The 18,492-nt window shown below is 33.7% G+C and overlaps 2 protein-coding genes across 4 annotated transcripts; one reads left to right on the top strand and one right to left on the bottom strand.

Annotated features, from left to right (window-relative positions):
• Positions 1 to 1,132: 1,132 nt before the first annotated feature.
• On the top strand, positions 1,133 to 13,798 carry LOC138320925 (uncharacterized). 3 transcript variants are annotated; one of them, XM_069264233.1, is made up of 3 exons: positions 1,133 to 1,337; positions 11,771 to 11,974; positions 12,507 to 13,798. In XM_069264233.1, the coding sequence occupies exons 1-3, from the start codon at positions 1,318 to 1,320 to the stop codon at positions 12,736 to 12,738; spliced, it is 456 nt and encodes a 151-aa protein (XP_069120334.1). In that variant the 5' UTR covers positions 1,133 to 1,317; the 3' UTR covers positions 12,739 to 13,798. The 3 variants fall into 3 exon arrangements, with proteins under 3 accessions (XP_069120334.1, XP_069120333.1, XP_069120335.1); XM_069264232.1 differs by lacking the exon at positions 1,133 to 1,337 and adding an exon at positions 4,509 to 4,666; XM_069264234.1 differs by lacking the exon at positions 1,133 to 1,337 and adding an exon at positions 9,306 to 9,324.
• Positions 13,799 to 14,456: 658 nt separating this feature from the next.
• LOC138320924 (uncharacterized) lies at positions 14,457 to 17,818 on the bottom strand. Its single transcript, XM_069264231.1, has 2 exons — positions 17,440 to 17,818; positions 14,457 to 14,932 (listed from the first exon to the last, which is right to left on the bottom strand). Exons 1-2 carry the CDS (start codon positions 17,452 to 17,454, stop codon positions 14,480 to 14,482), a joined length of 468 nt encoding a protein of 155 aa, XP_069120332.1. The 5' UTR covers positions 17,455 to 17,818; the 3' UTR covers positions 14,457 to 14,479.
• Positions 17,819 to 18,492: the final 674 nt, after the last annotated feature.

The following is an 18,492-nucleotide window of genomic DNA, read 5'->3' as shown; positions in this document are numbered from 1 at the left end:
ATAAATCCTGAAAATGTCTTATGAAGAAATTCTTTATGGTTCCAAATGAAGTCGTCTCTTACGATCAAGTACGAGGTCCTGCAATGCCAGCACAATGACAACATTATGATAAGATAGTACTGAAATCATGGTCATTGATAAAAATTTCGTGCATAATTGTTTAATGATACCATTATCAATCCAAATGTTAATGTTATCATATTGAAAGATAAATGAGTGTTTTAACGTGATTTATACAAACAAGTCTCGTCAGGTAGTAAGAAAGCGAAACAAGCGTTTTCGTCAGAAAGCAAAATAATCGTTTTCTTAATTTATACAACAAGCGTAAGGCTTATGTGAAAATAAACTGAAAATAGGATCAGAAAGAGAGATTAATCAGTCACAAACTTAATGGTTTGTTTGTTTATTGATTGGGATTTACGTCCTGTCGACAACCAAAGTCATTTAAGAACAGCCTCTCTTGTGTACGTGTGAATTTCTGTATGTTTTTGAAAGTTGAGGCTTGCTCGTGTTGTGTCTCATTGTAATAGTGGCAACCCATTTCAAAGTGATATCTTACTAAAGCATACCGCCAGCGAAACCCGACAGCACACGCCACCCTGCCACAATATACTGACAACGGGCGAACCAGTCGTCCCGCTCTATTTATACTGAACGTTAAGCAGGAGCAGAAACTATCCCTTTTATAGACTATGACAGAACCCAAAGTCTTCCTTACATGGGCGAACGCTCACTCCAGGGTCAAAAGTGAGAATGTGTCAAGGGAGACGTATTCAGTTTGAGGAGAACATATAATTTCCCAAATCCAGTGTATCTGCTGCCCCCATTTACGGCATTTCATGATCTCAAACATTTAGATTGTCTAACATATAAGACGTTGGAAGCTTAAGCTAACGATTAGCTTGCGATTTTTTTTTTTTTTATAAAAGCACGAACATAATCAGCTACGATAATAATATTTTATTTTCACAAAAATACTTTATTTTGAGATTTTACCAAATATGGAGATGTGTGATAGTATAAACTTAAATACATGTATTGATTTTTGCAATAAGGTGGGCTGTCCTATGTATGACTCAAACATTTGTATACACACCAGGTGTGTCGTCTGCTACCTAAAGTGACGTCACGAAATCGGGTCGTGTGGTTCACGATGCTCTGTGTGATTCCTAAGTTGATGTGTACTGTGTACGGAATCTGTGTAACGCTTGTCATCCTCAGAAATACCTGGACAATATCTAGGTAAACAGGGCAGTGAAAGGAGTAGCCTTAACAGGGATTATTATATTAACTTTGGAAACAGGTGTGAAATATCCAATGGCGGCCCGAAAGTTACCGTAAGTGTTACAGCTATTATTTATATTAGTATGTTTGGACACGATTTTGTTTAACTTATTCATGTAAGGGTCATTGCATCTACATAGATGTAGCTCCTACTTGTCACCCACTGCATTGATTACCGACACATTCATTCGGGGATGAGCTTCATTTACTGAAATAATTGCATTAAGATAATTACTAGTGTATCAGTATATAATGATTGTCACCAAGAAATAATTATTCATAACATTAGACAATGTTGTTGACTTAATACGAATTAATGTCTCATTAAAATTAATTACATCCGATTAATGATTAAATACTCTAGTGTCAACTTATCCATCACAAAACAATAAGAATACATGATTAACTTATTCATCACATAAATATGCATGTATTAATATATACATACATTTTGTATATGCTTATAGCATTGATCACATTGTACTTTTATTTTCAATGACGAGGCTTATTTATTTGTTAGTAATAAAGTGTATAAACAGATCACAAGATTGAACTACTACATATTTACGGTACAGTATATGTATACATAACAAGCTTTCTCCACGGTCTGTGTACATTTATAAAACACACAGACTTGTATGGTCATTGACCGGTCCGTGTCTCCTTAATAGAAAAAAACCCAACTGATACCGAACATAAGCTGGTAAAATGAATACAACATTTCTTTATGGGATTAATACTAGTACTATAGAAGACTGATTTTAATTTCAACATAATAAATACATAATGTAAACAAATCAATGTCCTGTGGATTCCTATGGAGTATATTAATATCGACTATTGCTGGTCGTGGAATACTTGTGTTATGCATCATACTGTAAGTGATTAATTAGACATATATCATTACTAGTAAATTCGTCTTGACGAGTATTGAGATCGATAAGTTCTGTAAACAAGATCACATAATATTATGCAGAACTACTTAAGACTTAAAGCGTTCATATCATGATCATATAGCAGAATCAATATATTAATGTGTGTGACATGAAATTTCTACATATGATAACGCAGAAGTACTTGATTTCAATCGGTAGAGGGAGAACACGGTTATTGATTAAGATCATACATTAAATGAACGTCATCATGGTTCACTGATTAAGATCATATAGAAAACGTACGCCGTCATGGTTCACTATAACAGATCATACACGTACATCGTGGGACCGACTTTCCCACGTGTAGAGATGTCTGGATATGGGAATTGAAAATGTATCTAGGAAGTAAAGACATGCTTAATTCAGTCTCCCAAAGTCCTCACCTTTGTGTTACAAGGACGAACATTGATTACCTTCATTGTTGGTAGAGCGTATTATAGCAAATTAAAATAAAACGAAAAAAGATCTTATTCTTTATAAAATAATGGGATAGACATTTGAAAATTCAAACATTTTAACACGAACATCGCTGTTTAAGGTGAAATGTTGCTTTGAGAAAAACATCTCGGAGAAATATTTCAGAAAAAGTAGCTCAGTTTATCACCCTGTTGAAGTTACCACTGATTAAAGTAGTTTCGGCTTAGTCATGGTTCATCTCTTAGCAGGTGTGCTGTTAAGAGAATCATTCTAAACATTATATCATGAAAAGGACCACGCGGTGTCTCTTTCATAATCCCTTCCTGTATTTGGTCGGCCGGGAGCTTTGCTATGTGTTTGGTATATTTAAATCCCAAGATGGGGGCAGTGTTGCTAGGTCAGAGCATTGTGTTCAGGGAGGATCGAATGAAGTTAACAAATTAAATGATATGTATGGTAATCTATTACTTCACTTAATAGTCAAACGACGGAATGTTGTCTATACTAGTCTCGTGGTTGTATTATGTAGCTGTGGGACAGCGGTGACCGCATGGTTAAGATTTCGGACAACTCCAACAGATAAACGAAAAAAACAAATTCTGAGCAATGTTCTGTTCTGTCGTACGAGTGTTATAATGGCGACACAGTTTAGTGATAACATTGAATACTAAACCTGTCACGTTATATTACATAAGAGAGGTTTGTAAATCAAACAATTCATTCATTCTTATTTTTTTTCCATTTTACTAATTCTAATGATAATGAATGTTTTTGATACGAAAATGCTGTTTAAAACAGATATGTTTTTATTATATGACGTATTTGATGACTAACTAGTACTTCTTACTCCATACAACATTACACCTACGTAACCATTTAATCTAATCACAGGTACAATTGATACCGAAATCAATACCATCACGTTTGTTTTTGTGTGTATTTGTCGTCTATTTGTAATAAGTCATTGCTATTGAGAAAGAAAGGGAGCTTATCATTTTTCAGTCCCGGCACAAAAGTCTTTCAAAGGCTAACGATCAAATAACATGCAGCAGGAAATGTGTTTAAATTACAGATCTAAAATACCAAAACTCGCTGACCTCCGGATGGGGATAATTTCAAACCTGATATTATCGTACACCCTTTACTATTCAGTGGCAGCAAGCAGTTAAATATTCTCCCAATGGTACGGCTATGAAAACTAATGTAGAATTGTATAAATTGATGAAGCATTTTCTGTTTTTATCATACTATGTAGTAATTCCCCTTCTGGTACCTCTGCAAACTTCGGTATTTGATACAATAGTATACTATACATACTTCCTGTTTTTGTTCATGTTAGCCTCATTACGTCCGCCTAGTTTAAGGTCCTTATGAATGGCTTGTCATTGTTTCAGTAAAATGACATTTTTCTTATATAAATGACGTGCATTGATTATATAAGTGTATTTTTATAAACCATACAATGATAGTACTAACTCTTCGGTTATGTTAGTAATGTTACTGATACAATGTAGATGTGATTTTTGGAAAGAACAACCCATGTTGAAAGAAAGTTCTTTTTATATAATGACGAAAAACAAAAACCATATTGTTAAAATGCAATAGCCATATTAGGAACTCAAGTACTCACGTGGTTTCACAAAGGAATGTACCGTTACAAATCCAGTTATTTATAATTGAGAGGAGATCCGAAATTTATCTATAAAAACTTCTGCTTGGTGAATCAGTTTAAACGAGAATCATCGTTTATATATGGTAAATTTTCGATAAATATAAGTTACCAGTTAGATTATGTCACAATTAATTCGATTACATAACATATCATTTATAATTACCTGTCGTGGGCCTCTTTGCATATGAAACATACGTCTACGTTAAGTCATGAAATTAGTGGGTTCTGACATCACTTAATCAATTGCTTATAAACACCTAGACAATGACACGCTGGATCAGTCTATGTTTTAATCTCCATCGATACATTATTGACCGTGATAACCATCAGTAGAAATGCCATTCTTTGAACCGCTAGGGTAAGTATTATCTCCCTGTTAGAAAACTGTCTGGTTTATATTTTACTACAGGTAGCAAATTCCTTCAGCGTTAATGTTGAAATCGCTTTTATTCGGTCTTATCAAAAAAATTGAACGTCTACACTGATACAGAACATTTTTACTTTAGACTTGGTTTGAACTGTAATATGACGGATTTTGTTACACTTCTGAACTATGTTATTCTTGTTTCAAAAATGTATTTGGGGAAAGGAACAGTTATCTTTAAAAGGCTATACAATGACAAGACGTAAAAGGGAAAACACCACACTTCCTTGTTTTACCTGTCACTGAGGTTGGACTTTTATCAAAGCTCTGTAATCTTTATAGAATCTTTTATTGTATACGCTTATATAATTTTATCTTGGTTAACTCTCAGAATATCCGAAATAGTTTTTATCGTTTTGAAATATTTCAAAATAGTATCATAACTGGAATATAATCACCGATATGAATCAAGAAGGAAATTCGCAACATAGTAGTTGTTTTATCCTAACAGAGGCAATATTGTCAAGAAAAGTTCTGTTTCATGTCTATTGGCAACGTTTAATGATTTATTTCTTATAGGATTAATAAAAAATGTTTTTTTTCTGCTATGCTGAATGAGAACTAAGTAAATCATTATATTCTGTACAGAACTATATAACCCCTGTTGCGCGAGTCTATTTCTATAGGAGGAATATTGACTAACGCTCGGCACTATAAACGATGAAGAGGACATTAAGCTATCCCATCCCACCAGATGTCTGTGGGACGTGTGACCCGCTACACAGAATGATAACACTTATCTCAATCATTATCACTACCGGTAATATCAAAATCACCAGACGGTAAAAACATATCTCCATAAATATCTCCACACATTCTCAACTGTGATTGATCACTAGATCCCGTGCAGTGATAACTGACATCTCTGTCGTAAATGGGACGGTTTTATTAAATAAAGGTCACATAACTCTAATATCAACGATTTGGTAAAGCTGGAGTTTTTATATGGGATTGGGTCGTAGTTAAAATGGCGCATCATTCTTGCACGATACCGAAAACAGATGGAGAAAAAACGACCAGAATTTCCACAAAAGGAACCGTCTTCTGCTCTGTCACGCTATGTTACTCTAAATGGGATCAGAAGTGTTAATATTGACCGTGCATCTTTCGAATAAAATCACTTCTATTACCCTGACCCGCTGGTTCCTTTATAGGAATTGTATATCTATGACAATTTAAAACGGAGAACGGCTAAAATCAGCACAAGTTGATTTTCATGTTTAATATAGTATGAAATACTTGAAGAAAGTTGTAATGATACCAGTGTTCATTACACAAGGACAAATATTCACACTTGGTTTCTGTGGTTCTTGGATTAAGGTTTCTGATTTCAGTATCATCCTTGTGATAATGCCTTTAATATTTGCATCAATTGTCCTTGGTTTCACCTTGATGAGTGTAAAGTTTCGAAATACAGCATTTCATAAAACCTATTCTCCGTCAAAAATTAAGCATCTACCATTGGTTAGATATCAAATGTAATCCTATCTGCTATCACAATCAAGACTGTTTTTTACCAAATTACCGCTCTCCGTAACGTGCTGATGAATATAAGCCCGGACGACTCAACAGCGATTGGAGCTTATTGTCAACTTAAAAGTGACATTTGACCCTTTACGATATATCATAGCCAAAAGGGCAGTATGTACTTATCCTAAACGTTATTTAAATAAATGTAATGAAACTACAATATGACAATGTTATCATTGAAATCAAAAGTCAAGTACCATTAGTTTGATAGCAAAAAGGAAGGTATGTTTTTAATAAAAAAAAATAACTATATTGCTTGATTCATATTTAGATTGTCGTGAAAGTGGATTTCTTGTCTAGGATTATTTAATTATTGCTACGCTGCAAATTCCAAATTCAGTCGATCTGGGTTAGTGCGCTGACTGGTTAAAGGGTGTGTTAGGTAAATGCACGACATATACCATTTATACAAACAATGACATGTTGTTATGTCAGGTCAGCTGACAGAGGTCTTGATTGTTTTACATGTTGTTTTATCAGGTTGGCCGACATAAGTCTGAGTATTTCTGAGTTTTTTTAACCTCAGTCCTAACTTTACAGAAAAACACTCTTAAAAGAGTTTTATAGCCAAACATCAAGTTCTCATTTGGAATAGCTATATTGTAATGTAAAACTCTTTAATATCATTTATCATTTTTGTAAATCTTTATTTTACATATATTCGTATGCTGGATGTCGATGTATTGTGACGTAATTTCTTATTGTGATGTTCGATATAGATAAACTTCCTTTGGCTCGTATCACTGTGGCCTAGATTTGTATGACGGGTGTCGCTGTGACCTAGATATTTTTGTTCGTGTCGCTATGACCTAGGTTTGTATGATGGGTGTCGCTGTGACCTAGATATTTTGGCTGCCGTCGCTGTGTTGTATGTTTTTAGAACAGTGTTTCTGTGACCTATATATGTATGGTTCGTGTTTCTGTGACCCACATGTGTGAGGTAGATGTTTATGATGAAGTAGAATGCAATTACTTATCTAAATGCTTAGTCTAATTGTTTTTCTGCTTCATGAATTATTGAATATTGATATAAATCCAGTATTGTTTGTTATTGTTACGAATTCGTTTAAAATAAAGCTCATGATACACATCCACTCTAAGCCTCAGTTGTCAGACTCCCTTAATGATAATTGCAGTTTTTCCCAAATATATTTTTCTCGTTAACTGATCAGAAATTAATGATAAACCTGTCTGTAACATTGATTTCTTTTTTGCTCTAAATCCATCTGTGGTGCCCCGCTGATCAATAAGACATGCATATTCGATTTTTGTGTGTTTCAGAAATGTTATACGACAATGCACACTGTGATTTAGATTAGTGGCAAAATCGATCATATTTCGTTTACACAGCAGTTACATCTGAACACATGCATAAAACTCCTATACATAATGCATGTACATGAGTCTCGTATCTAAACAGCTCACTCTCTTGCTACGATACAAATATTACATAATAGCCCCAAATCATATAAAAGTATATAAAGTAATATTAAATATAACATGTAGTTGTACTCAATATAAACACGATTTATTTAGAAACGGTGACTTGGTTAATCAACTGTGATTGCTTTGATAGAATTATACGTGTTTCACTGGCAGGCTACAACATTCCTCTATGCTTCTACATATTTATCATGTATACGGTGACACACGTCAGCTAGGTATTCCATTCACGGTGATAAAAGTTTATCAGATATGACCATTTAACACACACAAGTAACACGAGTTGATTAAATAGGATTGTTATAGTAACTGATATGGCTCTAGTAGTACTCCGATTGACTTACAAACTGACAAGAAATATCGGCCAAGTACACCACTAGCCCATAGAGGCAGTGATACGGCCAGGATTTCTCCCATCATCTGTATGTAGAGTGCACAACAATCCATCTATTCATCCAACTCGATTGACACACCTGTTGTACACAAATTCAAATTAAACTGTGAGCCTTATACAACTTCCATGCAGCTATTGTCTTGACGATGTTATCAGTGTGAACGGAGGAAAACCACGATTTCTTAAATGACTACGATTATTGATAGAGTTAAATAGAAAAAACAACTTCATTCTATACATATTCAATGGTTCTATATATGGCACTTGATTTGTTGGTTGTTACCTTGATAAGGTTATGATCGTGGGGTATTCTCAGGCAGCTTGTACAACCACCAAGGTTCATGAGGCGATAAACTGGTAAATACTCGATTCCACGAACTTTTACCTTTTTCATAAGAATATTTTGTTTTTGCAATTTTCTACAGTATCTATTATAGCGTGAACACTTTATATTGCTGGAGAAAAAAAAACATGTTTTAAACGCGTTAAAATCGAGATGTATGCAAATAATAACTACAGCGATTTACTATAAATCTTCTTATCCCCAGATTAAAAATTGTCTTTGAATGGAACGATACGAGCTTACAGCGCGTGAAGGTCATTGACATCAGCTATAAAAGGGAAAACGTGTTATTTTATATAATATCAATATTAGTTATTTGCAAGTTATTGATATCACCGGAAACGACTACTTAGATGAAGGTCTTAAAATAAATTCAGGCCGTAAAAATCTTTATCTAATTTCTTCGTTAGTGATGGCAATTGAACAACACGTGTTATTTTGTATTGAAATAGCAGTGATGGAGAATTACTATTCCAATATTATTATAGGATGCTGTGAGTTTGCTATTAGACTGTTGTTTCAAGCAAAACAAACATAAATACGAATAGAACCAGGTATGCAGGTATTATCAATTATTAATTAATTATTTTAATCGTATACTTCTGCAATACTCCCTGTTGATAACGATTGTCAACTGTCTTCCTATTTCAGTAAAGGAATGTGAAATGTTGTCTTTTTGCCTTAAGCCATGCAAGTGTGATAAGACCATAGGAAATACTATAAATATTTATCAGTAGACCCAAATATGTATATATTTCAAACATATGTAAGATCTTGTCTACTTCAGGTGTCAAATTCCTTTCCTAACATCAGCAAGCTTCCTGATGACGTAAATGCTGCTATTGAGAAATGATGATGGAATGATGATGATTTATTTGAAATGTATGAACTAAAGGGTGATTATCTATAAACTATTATGGAATAATGATCAGCAATTAATTTCTAAAATCTATTTCAAAATGGACATGAAAAACGAATACATACATTGCAAACACGAAAACGAAAAGTTTTATTCCGTTCGCAATTATTTGTTTTGTAGCATGATCAAGATACACATATTCTTAAACAAGGTAAACAAGACACTTTTAAATTATATAAGGAATGTAGTAGTGATAATATTTGTGTGCTATAAAGCCTTGGCTGACAGCTGTAGACGGCCAAGTGTCCGCGTTACTCTAGCATTCACACACTGTATCGTGGTGTGGTGTATAACAGGTTAACACGAGTAAAAATGTCGATAGCTTCAGGCGACATCTGGTGATGGTGGCGGTGGTGAGATATCGTCATACCGAGTACTGCCAGTAACCTTTATAATGGGAAATAGTGTTATGATTTAAAATGAACCATTATCAATTCATCAAGTACGAGTGAGGTCCAAATAAGACACAAAGGGATGCCATTTATATGGGACTTTCTCCATATATAGGAGTAAATCCAAGGTCGATAATTTCCCCTTATAACAGAATTCTAATGTCATCCTTAGATTTGGACATATTTGATTTTTGGCTTCAACGATATGTGTCACTCGGTAGACTGATACTGTGATTCTGAATCTGGACAGACTGATTTATGTAGCAGTAATGCTTTATTTTATATATAATTAAGGTGATTATCGTGTAAGTCTATCATTATGTGATCATGTTCCATATCGTCAGCCCGACTCCCATACATCCCCATACATCACACTACATTATAACCACCCATCACGTGTGTGTGATGTACAACTCTCCGTGTATTATCGCTTTCTTTACTGCTACTAAACAGGTCATTTGTGACCACCGATTGCAGATAAACCAGGAACAAACGCCTTCCTGTAAGGAGTCCCGATATACTACCAACAGCTCTTTCTCTCATATAAAGAAATAGCACTATAAGAAACCACAAATGCCACAATTGCAAAAAGACAACACAAATATACCACAGCCTCCCAGAACATAGATATGATACACATGGCCGTATTTAAATGACTATAGCCGTGGGTATAATATAACCTTAAAATTAAGTCATTCAACCAAACTCAAAGTAACAAGTTCGAAACCCAAATTTGGTAGTTACGAAATATAAGCCGTGGGTTTATGTTTTTTCTCTGGATACTCCGATTTCATAAACCTCCTTAACAATTATATCAAAAGAAAGGAAAGAAAACAATACAAACAAAGTTTTTTCACTCTCAGTTATGTTATAAGTTACATCATTTATTAACTCACATATATAATTAGTCTACAAGTGATGTACTTAGATGTAATTTCTTTCTGTCTCTGGTTGATTCAAATGTATGTTCTATAGCATTAGCTGTAAATATGACGAACACTGTCAAAACCACATAAAACAACATTTAGTCCACTTATTGCACTCCAAACGGATGCGAATTCAAAGCACGTAAATTATCACATAAATAGGTGTTACAGGCAATAAATAACATATACACCATACAGTAAAAGTATTATATAACTATAAACATCCGTAATTGTTCTCGGTATTCTGTAACTTCTAACAGGGAGTGTGAAGGATAGCGTCATCATCTTGTCACATGTAAACAAGAAGGTTTCAACTGTGAAAGCAAAACTGTCTAGGTCATAGTTCAAAATCTAAATAGAATTCACGATTAATCCTCTTCTCTTTAGTTTACAAAATCTTGTTACAAAATGTTAGTGTTTTGTCCAGTAAGTATACGTGGGTTACCATAACTAGAAGCAAACATTATACCATAGAAGACCAGGTATTCTTGTCTATGTAATCGGATGCTGGACCGGTAGTATCGTATTCCTATTAGGTAGGCAAGGAATGTACCCCTAACATCCTATAATAGGCCTTAACATTCCAGCTATTCGAAATAAAAACAGGTCGTCACCGTGATCCTGGATATCTGCTATTACCAGACGATTAGGCTGCTATTTTGTTGTTTCCGAAATAAAATGTTACGGGATATTTCATAGATTAACTGCACATTATCCTTCAAAGCTATTCAGTATTCTCTGGTATTTAAATTACTATTGATATGATAGGTTGTTGACTTTATGTTATTGTATCGCCTTCGATATTTTGTATTAGTATATTATATTATAAGATTTTGTTGTTTTTCTTAATGACCAGAAGTAATTTTTTACCACTCTCAACGTTTTACATGTCCTTGAGAAACTGTATAAGCTTTGTTTCAGTAATTTCAGAAACATGTATATTATGTATATATGTTTCTGTTATTTTATGACATGTTTTTCATTTCATCTTGATATACGTTTTTCGGACGTTTCTTCGTCCATCCATTTGTGTTCCCGACTTTGTTTCCCCATTCTTTGCTTTACGTTAACTTATTTTGTTTTGTTCGCAGGAAAGAAGTACAGTCTGCTTTCGATAAATACACACATAACTTCGTCAGGAGGTTAAAGAAGCCGGAAGCTATGAAAATGTTTGTCAACGAATACAAGCTATCTGATGAACAAGCTAGTGAGATGTTTGATATCTTCGATATCGACAAGAACGGAGAACTCAGTATCTGGGAATACCAACAGTTCTATGCAGCGCTCGGTGATTGGTAATTACATAAGAATGACTTTCTATGACAAATCTAGAAAGTAAATACAAAAGTAGTTAAGCACAAAATGATTGATAGTTTACTACAAAAAGTATTATATACTTAGGAAATTGTTCTTGCATCCGATTTTTGCAGCAAAATATACTTATGTAATCCCACAAGGAACTATGATGTCAATAAATGTTGATAAATCGTCATTTTATTCAATTTTAAGGTTTTCCCTAATTTTTAATAATAAATTCTTTGATTATAATCGCAGTCCTCTTATATAGAAAATCTTAAGTCCTCACTTTGAAATAATGTATCCGTTTATAATGATGAAATCGGAGTGGTTTGGATACAGACTGATTAACCGAGAGATGATGACTATTTCCTGTTAGGATATTAATACAAGACATATAGTATACAAATGTTTTCTAAGATAAAAATTACATTCAACACAAATACAATGAATTTTGTTAATAACAACACTGTTTAATGTTCAATATGCTATATATATATAATAAAATTTGTTTTTATTTTCATCCACCAGCCCACAGGATGTTTTCGATCTGTTTAACAAAGTTCAGAAAAGTGACGGTTCTGGTTTTGTAGACATGGAGCGAGCATGGGACGCTCTTAAGGAAATAAAAACAAAAAATGACCGTGTCCTTACGGAAGTGGAACTGGAACAATTCTTACAGAATGGAACAGACGAAAATAAAGAAATAGACATTAAAAGATTCATCAACATTATTGTCAGGATCAAAACGTACCGCAGATAAACAGTCGGAAGATCACTAAATGCTTATATTTGTTGTTAAAGATGTCGACATTCGAGACGATTATTTATTTCTTTTTCAGTTCTATATTTGTCTTATTATTCGTTTATTTCCACATGATTTGTCGGATCAACGGGATAAAACGAAGTTCATCGCATGTCATGCTTTTTATACAGAATCCCCCAAATGGACTGAACATTTATCATTAACGTATTGTATGGGCATAACCTATGCATTTAACCTTTCTTTAAAGTAAAAGTGTCCATTTTTGACAGGTGTCCAGTATACACTGCTGAAGTTACAAGCATTACATGGGTCATGTTGACCCTTTATTATCAGTCAAGTGTCCTTGATACAGAGACTTGTTTACAAATGAGACAGTAAATGTAGTCGTTACAAACATCATTTTATATTTGTCCGTTTGTCATTTTTTCAGCACTTTCATTTTTTCAAAATATATTGTTTTCCATTTTAATGTAATATTACATAAGAACATTTTCTTTCGTTTAAAGTATCCATAATCTTGTTTAATGAATATACTAATTGTGAATTACTCGGATGGTCTTAACTTAACGCATACGTAAACATAACATTTGCGCATGCTCAACAACAACAACAAAATAAAACAGTACCCTAGCTCATACGGTGTTATCAATGTCACCACTTCGATCGCCATAAGAACATATTTAATTTGTCTTTTATACGGAGAAGTTTGTTGTCTGTGCATGCTATCTGTAGCCGCTACTTTCTTTATTTAAATCACTGCCATCACATTGCCAAAGTGTACAGATTGATCTTTGTGTTTGATGGAATCTAATCTCATTGTTTTTAATTATTACATGGATCAATGAATTGCCCTAATATCAATCTGAAATAACCCACTTTTATTTGTCACACACTTGTTCTATTACCTATTATTTTCACGAACAAATATATCGTGAGTTGACAGATACTGTTTGTTATATTTTACCATCCGTAATAGTATATACGGAGTCATGTAGGAGACAAAAGCTGTATTTAGAATGGGTAATTGCATTCCAGTTGAATAAAATATTGATTATACCATCTGTTTTTATGGTCTTTTATTTCTTAGAGTTTAAACACAAATCTACAAGGCAAACACGAGTTGTCTCCCCTACACCGAGAAAAATGTACACTTCACAACCATGCTTGACTTGCTAAGTAAATATATAGCTTCATCTTAAATGGAGTTAAAATAGTTTGCTAAAATAGTAACTATTTCAACAAAGTAAAATATTAATCTAATTGCAGCTTTAGGGTTAATTGTATGATTAAATAACTTCACTTATTTGTGTTATTTAACTACAATTATTTTCAATGGCCGTAAGTAATTTTTGTGAAACATTCAAGACCACAATAAATGTTATACAGTTAAAATAACACGGATAAATTGGAACTGAGAATCAGTTATCAAATGAAATAATGAGTTTATCCTTCATTCTTCATCTGGCAATGTCTTTGCATTTTTATTGGAAATTTGAATTCAATAAACTTAATGATTCTTACGAGTGACGAGTCCGCACAGCCCACTACAGAGATTGACGATTACGCCCTTTCGACAGCTCGGTATTTAATATCTGTTCTAAATGTAGTTTGCATAAAAATACTTAATAATTTGATTTGGTTTGTCAGAGTTAAATTGAAGACAAGAACTAATTTTATTTTTTTTTTTTATTAGATCTTTGAAATTCGTACACATTTCTTCATAGTTTCATTTCTTATACTAAAATTTTTCAAATCTTTGTTGTAAATAAGGAGGAAAGCGCCATGACCTCTTGTCGCCATATCCTCGCTTGTCCCAGAAGCCTCTTTTAAACTCGGTTAGCTGCTTGCTCTGTTTATCGGTTGTAGCGGCAACATTATCCGCATACGTGTCCAATACAATTGGCACTATGCTTTTGAAAAACGACACGAGTCCGGAGAGTCCATTTTTCGATTCCCCAACCTCACGTTTGTCACCGTAGCCTCTTTTATCGCCATATCCACGTTTGTCCCAGAATCCTCTTTTGAAATCCAATTCCTGCATAACCCCACCTTCTCTGTCTTCAAAGTCTGTTGACCGAAATTTCATTTCGGAGTTGTCTGATTGGTCGATAATGCTTGCGTCACACCTTCCGAACACCATTATCATGGTGATCATTACAACATAAACACACAGCCGATGGGATAATTCCGCCTGCAACACATAATGCAGAAACATACATTCAGGATGTAGATTTGTTGATGGCTGAATCTAATTAATAATTTAATCCCGTGTTACTTTTGTTCATTGATACGTATTCGAAACCATTCCTAACTAGTTATTCCTACACTTAGAACATTTTACTTTTTTAATCATATTTCATGATAATTATGAATCTCATGCAGGCATTAGGTGACTTGATGTTGCGTATTGCAAAGTGTTCCAACAGAATGCTCTAGTAGAGTATGTTAAGTTAACCAGAACTTTGCACTACCACATATTGCAATTACTAATATAGGACACAATTCTTGATAAAAAACATTCATACCTACACCTGACATATAAAAGGTGTTTTTGAATTCACAACTTGTTATTGTGCCTTAAACCTTATGTTGACGTGCATGATTGCACACGCTGTATAAATAAGGGTATATAATTGAAACCAACCAGATGCAATAGAGTATAGGGAAAGCGGTCTTAAGTGTTGTCAGTAACTCTACCAAATTTGTCAAAAACATCCTAGAGGGAAGGGAAATAGAGTTTGTATAAATTTTGGCTCTGACCCCGCTGGGGCAGGAGGGGCAAGACCCAATAGGAGAAATAGAGGTAAATTCTATAAATCGCTACTAGTCCTAGAGTTCTGTATGGATTGAAACCAAATTTGGCCAAAGACATCCTTTTGGGAAGGGGAATAGAGTTTGTATAAATTTGGCTCTGACGCCTGGGGACAAGAGGGGCGGGGTCTAATAGGGGAAATAGAGATAAATCATTTAAATCCTTATTAAATCGTTACTAGTCGTGGAGTTCTACATTGATTGAAACCAAATTTGGCCAAACACATCCCTGGGGGATGGGTAACAGAATTTGTATAAATTTTGGCTTTGACCCCCTGGAGCAGAAAGAATTGGTCCCAATAGGGGAATAAGAGGTCAATTTTCAAATTTCTTTAGAAAAGAAACAATGAACGTGTATTCAGAACATTACTTGGCATTACAAACCATGTGAGTGATACAGGCCCTCTGCACCTCTTGTTTAGGAGTAGATAACACTTATCAATAAATTACTGACTATTTTGTGAGTTGAACAAGTTTAATGTTATATTTAAAGCTTCCAGTGTGTGTTGTTATGTTATGCATGTTGTTTACTTTATAATTTTTTGGATTCTGGACAATTGTGTCGAAAACTCGATTAATGTAGCTAGAAGCTCCGTCCTTATTATAATATCTGTGCTGTAACAAATGTTTGTAAGGCATTAATTGTTTTGTCAGTGACTTATTGTGTGAATTATTTCACGTCTTAATTGATCAAATCAATTTCAATTTCTAATAGATTACTGAGGAAAAAATAACTTTTCAAAATTTTGGCAGTTAGGCACACATAGGTATTCTGTCGTTTCCATCTTAAAACGTATCTTTGAATTATTCTGTAACTATATATTTCATTAATTGTTTTTATCATGTAGTTTAAATTTTGTTGTATAAACCTTGGATACATTTTAAGTTCAATAAGAACAGTTAATTTAGTCAGTTTATTGTAAAATGGCAAACACTTAAGGTTAGCTTTAAAAAGAGATCAATTAGTTTGATATGCAAATACATGTATCGAAAATGTTTAATAATAAATTTTAGCAAGGATAAGCGAAACTTCTGAAAAGATATAATTCTTTCGTATTTCTAAAAAGGCGTATACAATACTACTTAAGTATATGCGAATAAAGCCTTTATTTGAGATTATTTAAAGGTATGTTTTACATCACAGGTTTTTTTTTTTAATTTTAACATTCAAAGCTAGTTATAGATTAAATGAAAATATTACAGAATCACTATTTTACAGATTAAAACCCGAAATATTACTCTTAAAAATAAAACGAAATATTATACTAATTAAATTGGTTCTCATTTACCGATACTAACGGAACAATAAAAATAGAACAATAGAACTTTTTTTAATAAATTGACTACATAATTAATTCAAGAAATATCACTTTTAATACCGAAGACAATAAGAAGTTCATGATATCTACCATTACTTAGGTTCATACTTACAAAGCGAAACGAAGTAGATTAAAGAAAATGTCAAAATTGAAACTAGGATATTAATTCTTGAGTTGGAAAGTTTTTCGAAATTTTCAATCACTCTCCATGACGAATATTTAAAAACTACATGCATGTATTTTGCATTAGCTTAAAGTAAAGTTATATGCTTGTGCGGGTAAGCTTTAAATCAAACGAATTATGTTTATGAGAAAATATCTTATATAATATATTAACGTAATTTTGAAAACGGTCCTAATGGTCGATTTTACTTAACTGTGTCGCTATTCGAATTATGTCAATAATATTTTTTTTACAAATTGTGTTTATTGGTGCAAGGAGCTGTAGGCTACCTCATACCTGAGCAGCGTCTACCACGAGTTATCACAAACAAGATATTACACAAGACATGAAGAATACAAGATGTAAACCCCTAAACTAAGGTAAAAATTGAAAGTGAATACTTACGTGTGTGTATGCCATGGTTGTTTTGTATAATGTCTTCCTTGTGATATCGTCCTCTGAAATGGTTGTTCCAATTTACGGTCATGCTTTACTAAACTAGTAACGGAATTCCGGATTATATACGGATCTTATTCTTTGAACCTCCCACAAATGCCACTTGTCCAAGGAGATTTTGGGATTAGAAGATTATCTATATAGGACCGCTATCTATTTCCTCAATTACAGCGCGTTATCCTCTCCAGCCTCTCACACGCCAGGCCAGTAATGAATATGTTACGTTAAGAATTCTGATAGCTTTTCTCTGTGTCCATAGTTCACCTAACCTTTCTGACAGTAATGAACACCTACTGAGAAACACAGATATATTAAAATGCCACAGGTACGATCGTACCCATAAACACTTAAATCATCTTCTGTAGTTATCATGTTGCTTCATAAAGACAGCAACAAATCATTTAAATACTTTCATTAAAATGAATATTTTTTTATTGATTCTGGTTTCTTCACTCGAGTGAAACTAACAAATCATTAGAGTGTAGATTTGTTGGAGAGAGAGGTGATAACACACGTATCTTTACGATACCTAAAAGTTTTGTAGCTCAGCTTATCATTGATTAATCTTAGTATAACTAGATACAGACGATCTACTGCAGCTTTCAACGGGATATTTGAAAATCTAAAGGAAATTAAAACTGGATTGTGAGATACAACTCCTTGCACTTTTCTGGTTATGCTGAATAATATACCCAGGGAGACTGGAGAGCTAGGTTCTTACAATTAACATCGGGTTATAAATATATTACAGAGGCAAATATACAGAAACAGGTATAATTTGGCACACTTTTAAATGAATAGTACAAAGTAAAATCAAACTGAACAATTGCTTAGTTCTTCTAGAACATAGATGTCAGAAACATCATAAACTGTTTCGCCATTCTCGAACTCAACTCATCAGTGGTATGATATCCACTTTGCAGTAGTTTTTCCCTGCTAGGACTCACTAGTCACCCATGAGAGGAACATCAAGCTGATGTGTGCTTCTGAAGTTGTTGTTTG

The sequence above is a fragment of the Argopecten irradians genome, chromosome 4 (genome assembly GCF_041381155.1).
Source record: "Argopecten irradians isolate NY chromosome 4, Ai_NY, whole genome shotgun sequence".
In the NCBI taxonomy this organism is placed as follows: domain Eukaryota; kingdom Metazoa; phylum Mollusca; class Bivalvia; order Pectinida; family Pectinidae; genus Argopecten; species Argopecten irradians.
Note: the sequence above shows the minus strand (reverse complement) of the source record. Positions and strands in the feature narration are given on the sequence as shown.

Bases quoted from the DNA above. Each gene is read 5' to 3' on its own strand.
- LOC138320925 (XM_069264232.1), top strand. From the start codon at position 4,644: ATGCCATTCTTTGAACCGCTAGG. The intron at 4,667-11,770 runs GTAAGTATTATC...TTTTGTTCGCAG, and splicing joins CCATTCTTTGAACCGCTAGG to GAAAGAAGTACAGTCTGCTT. The intron at 11,975-12,506 runs GTAATTACATAA...TTCATCCACCAG, and splicing joins TATGCAGCGCTCGGTGATTG to CCCACAGGATGTTTTCGATC.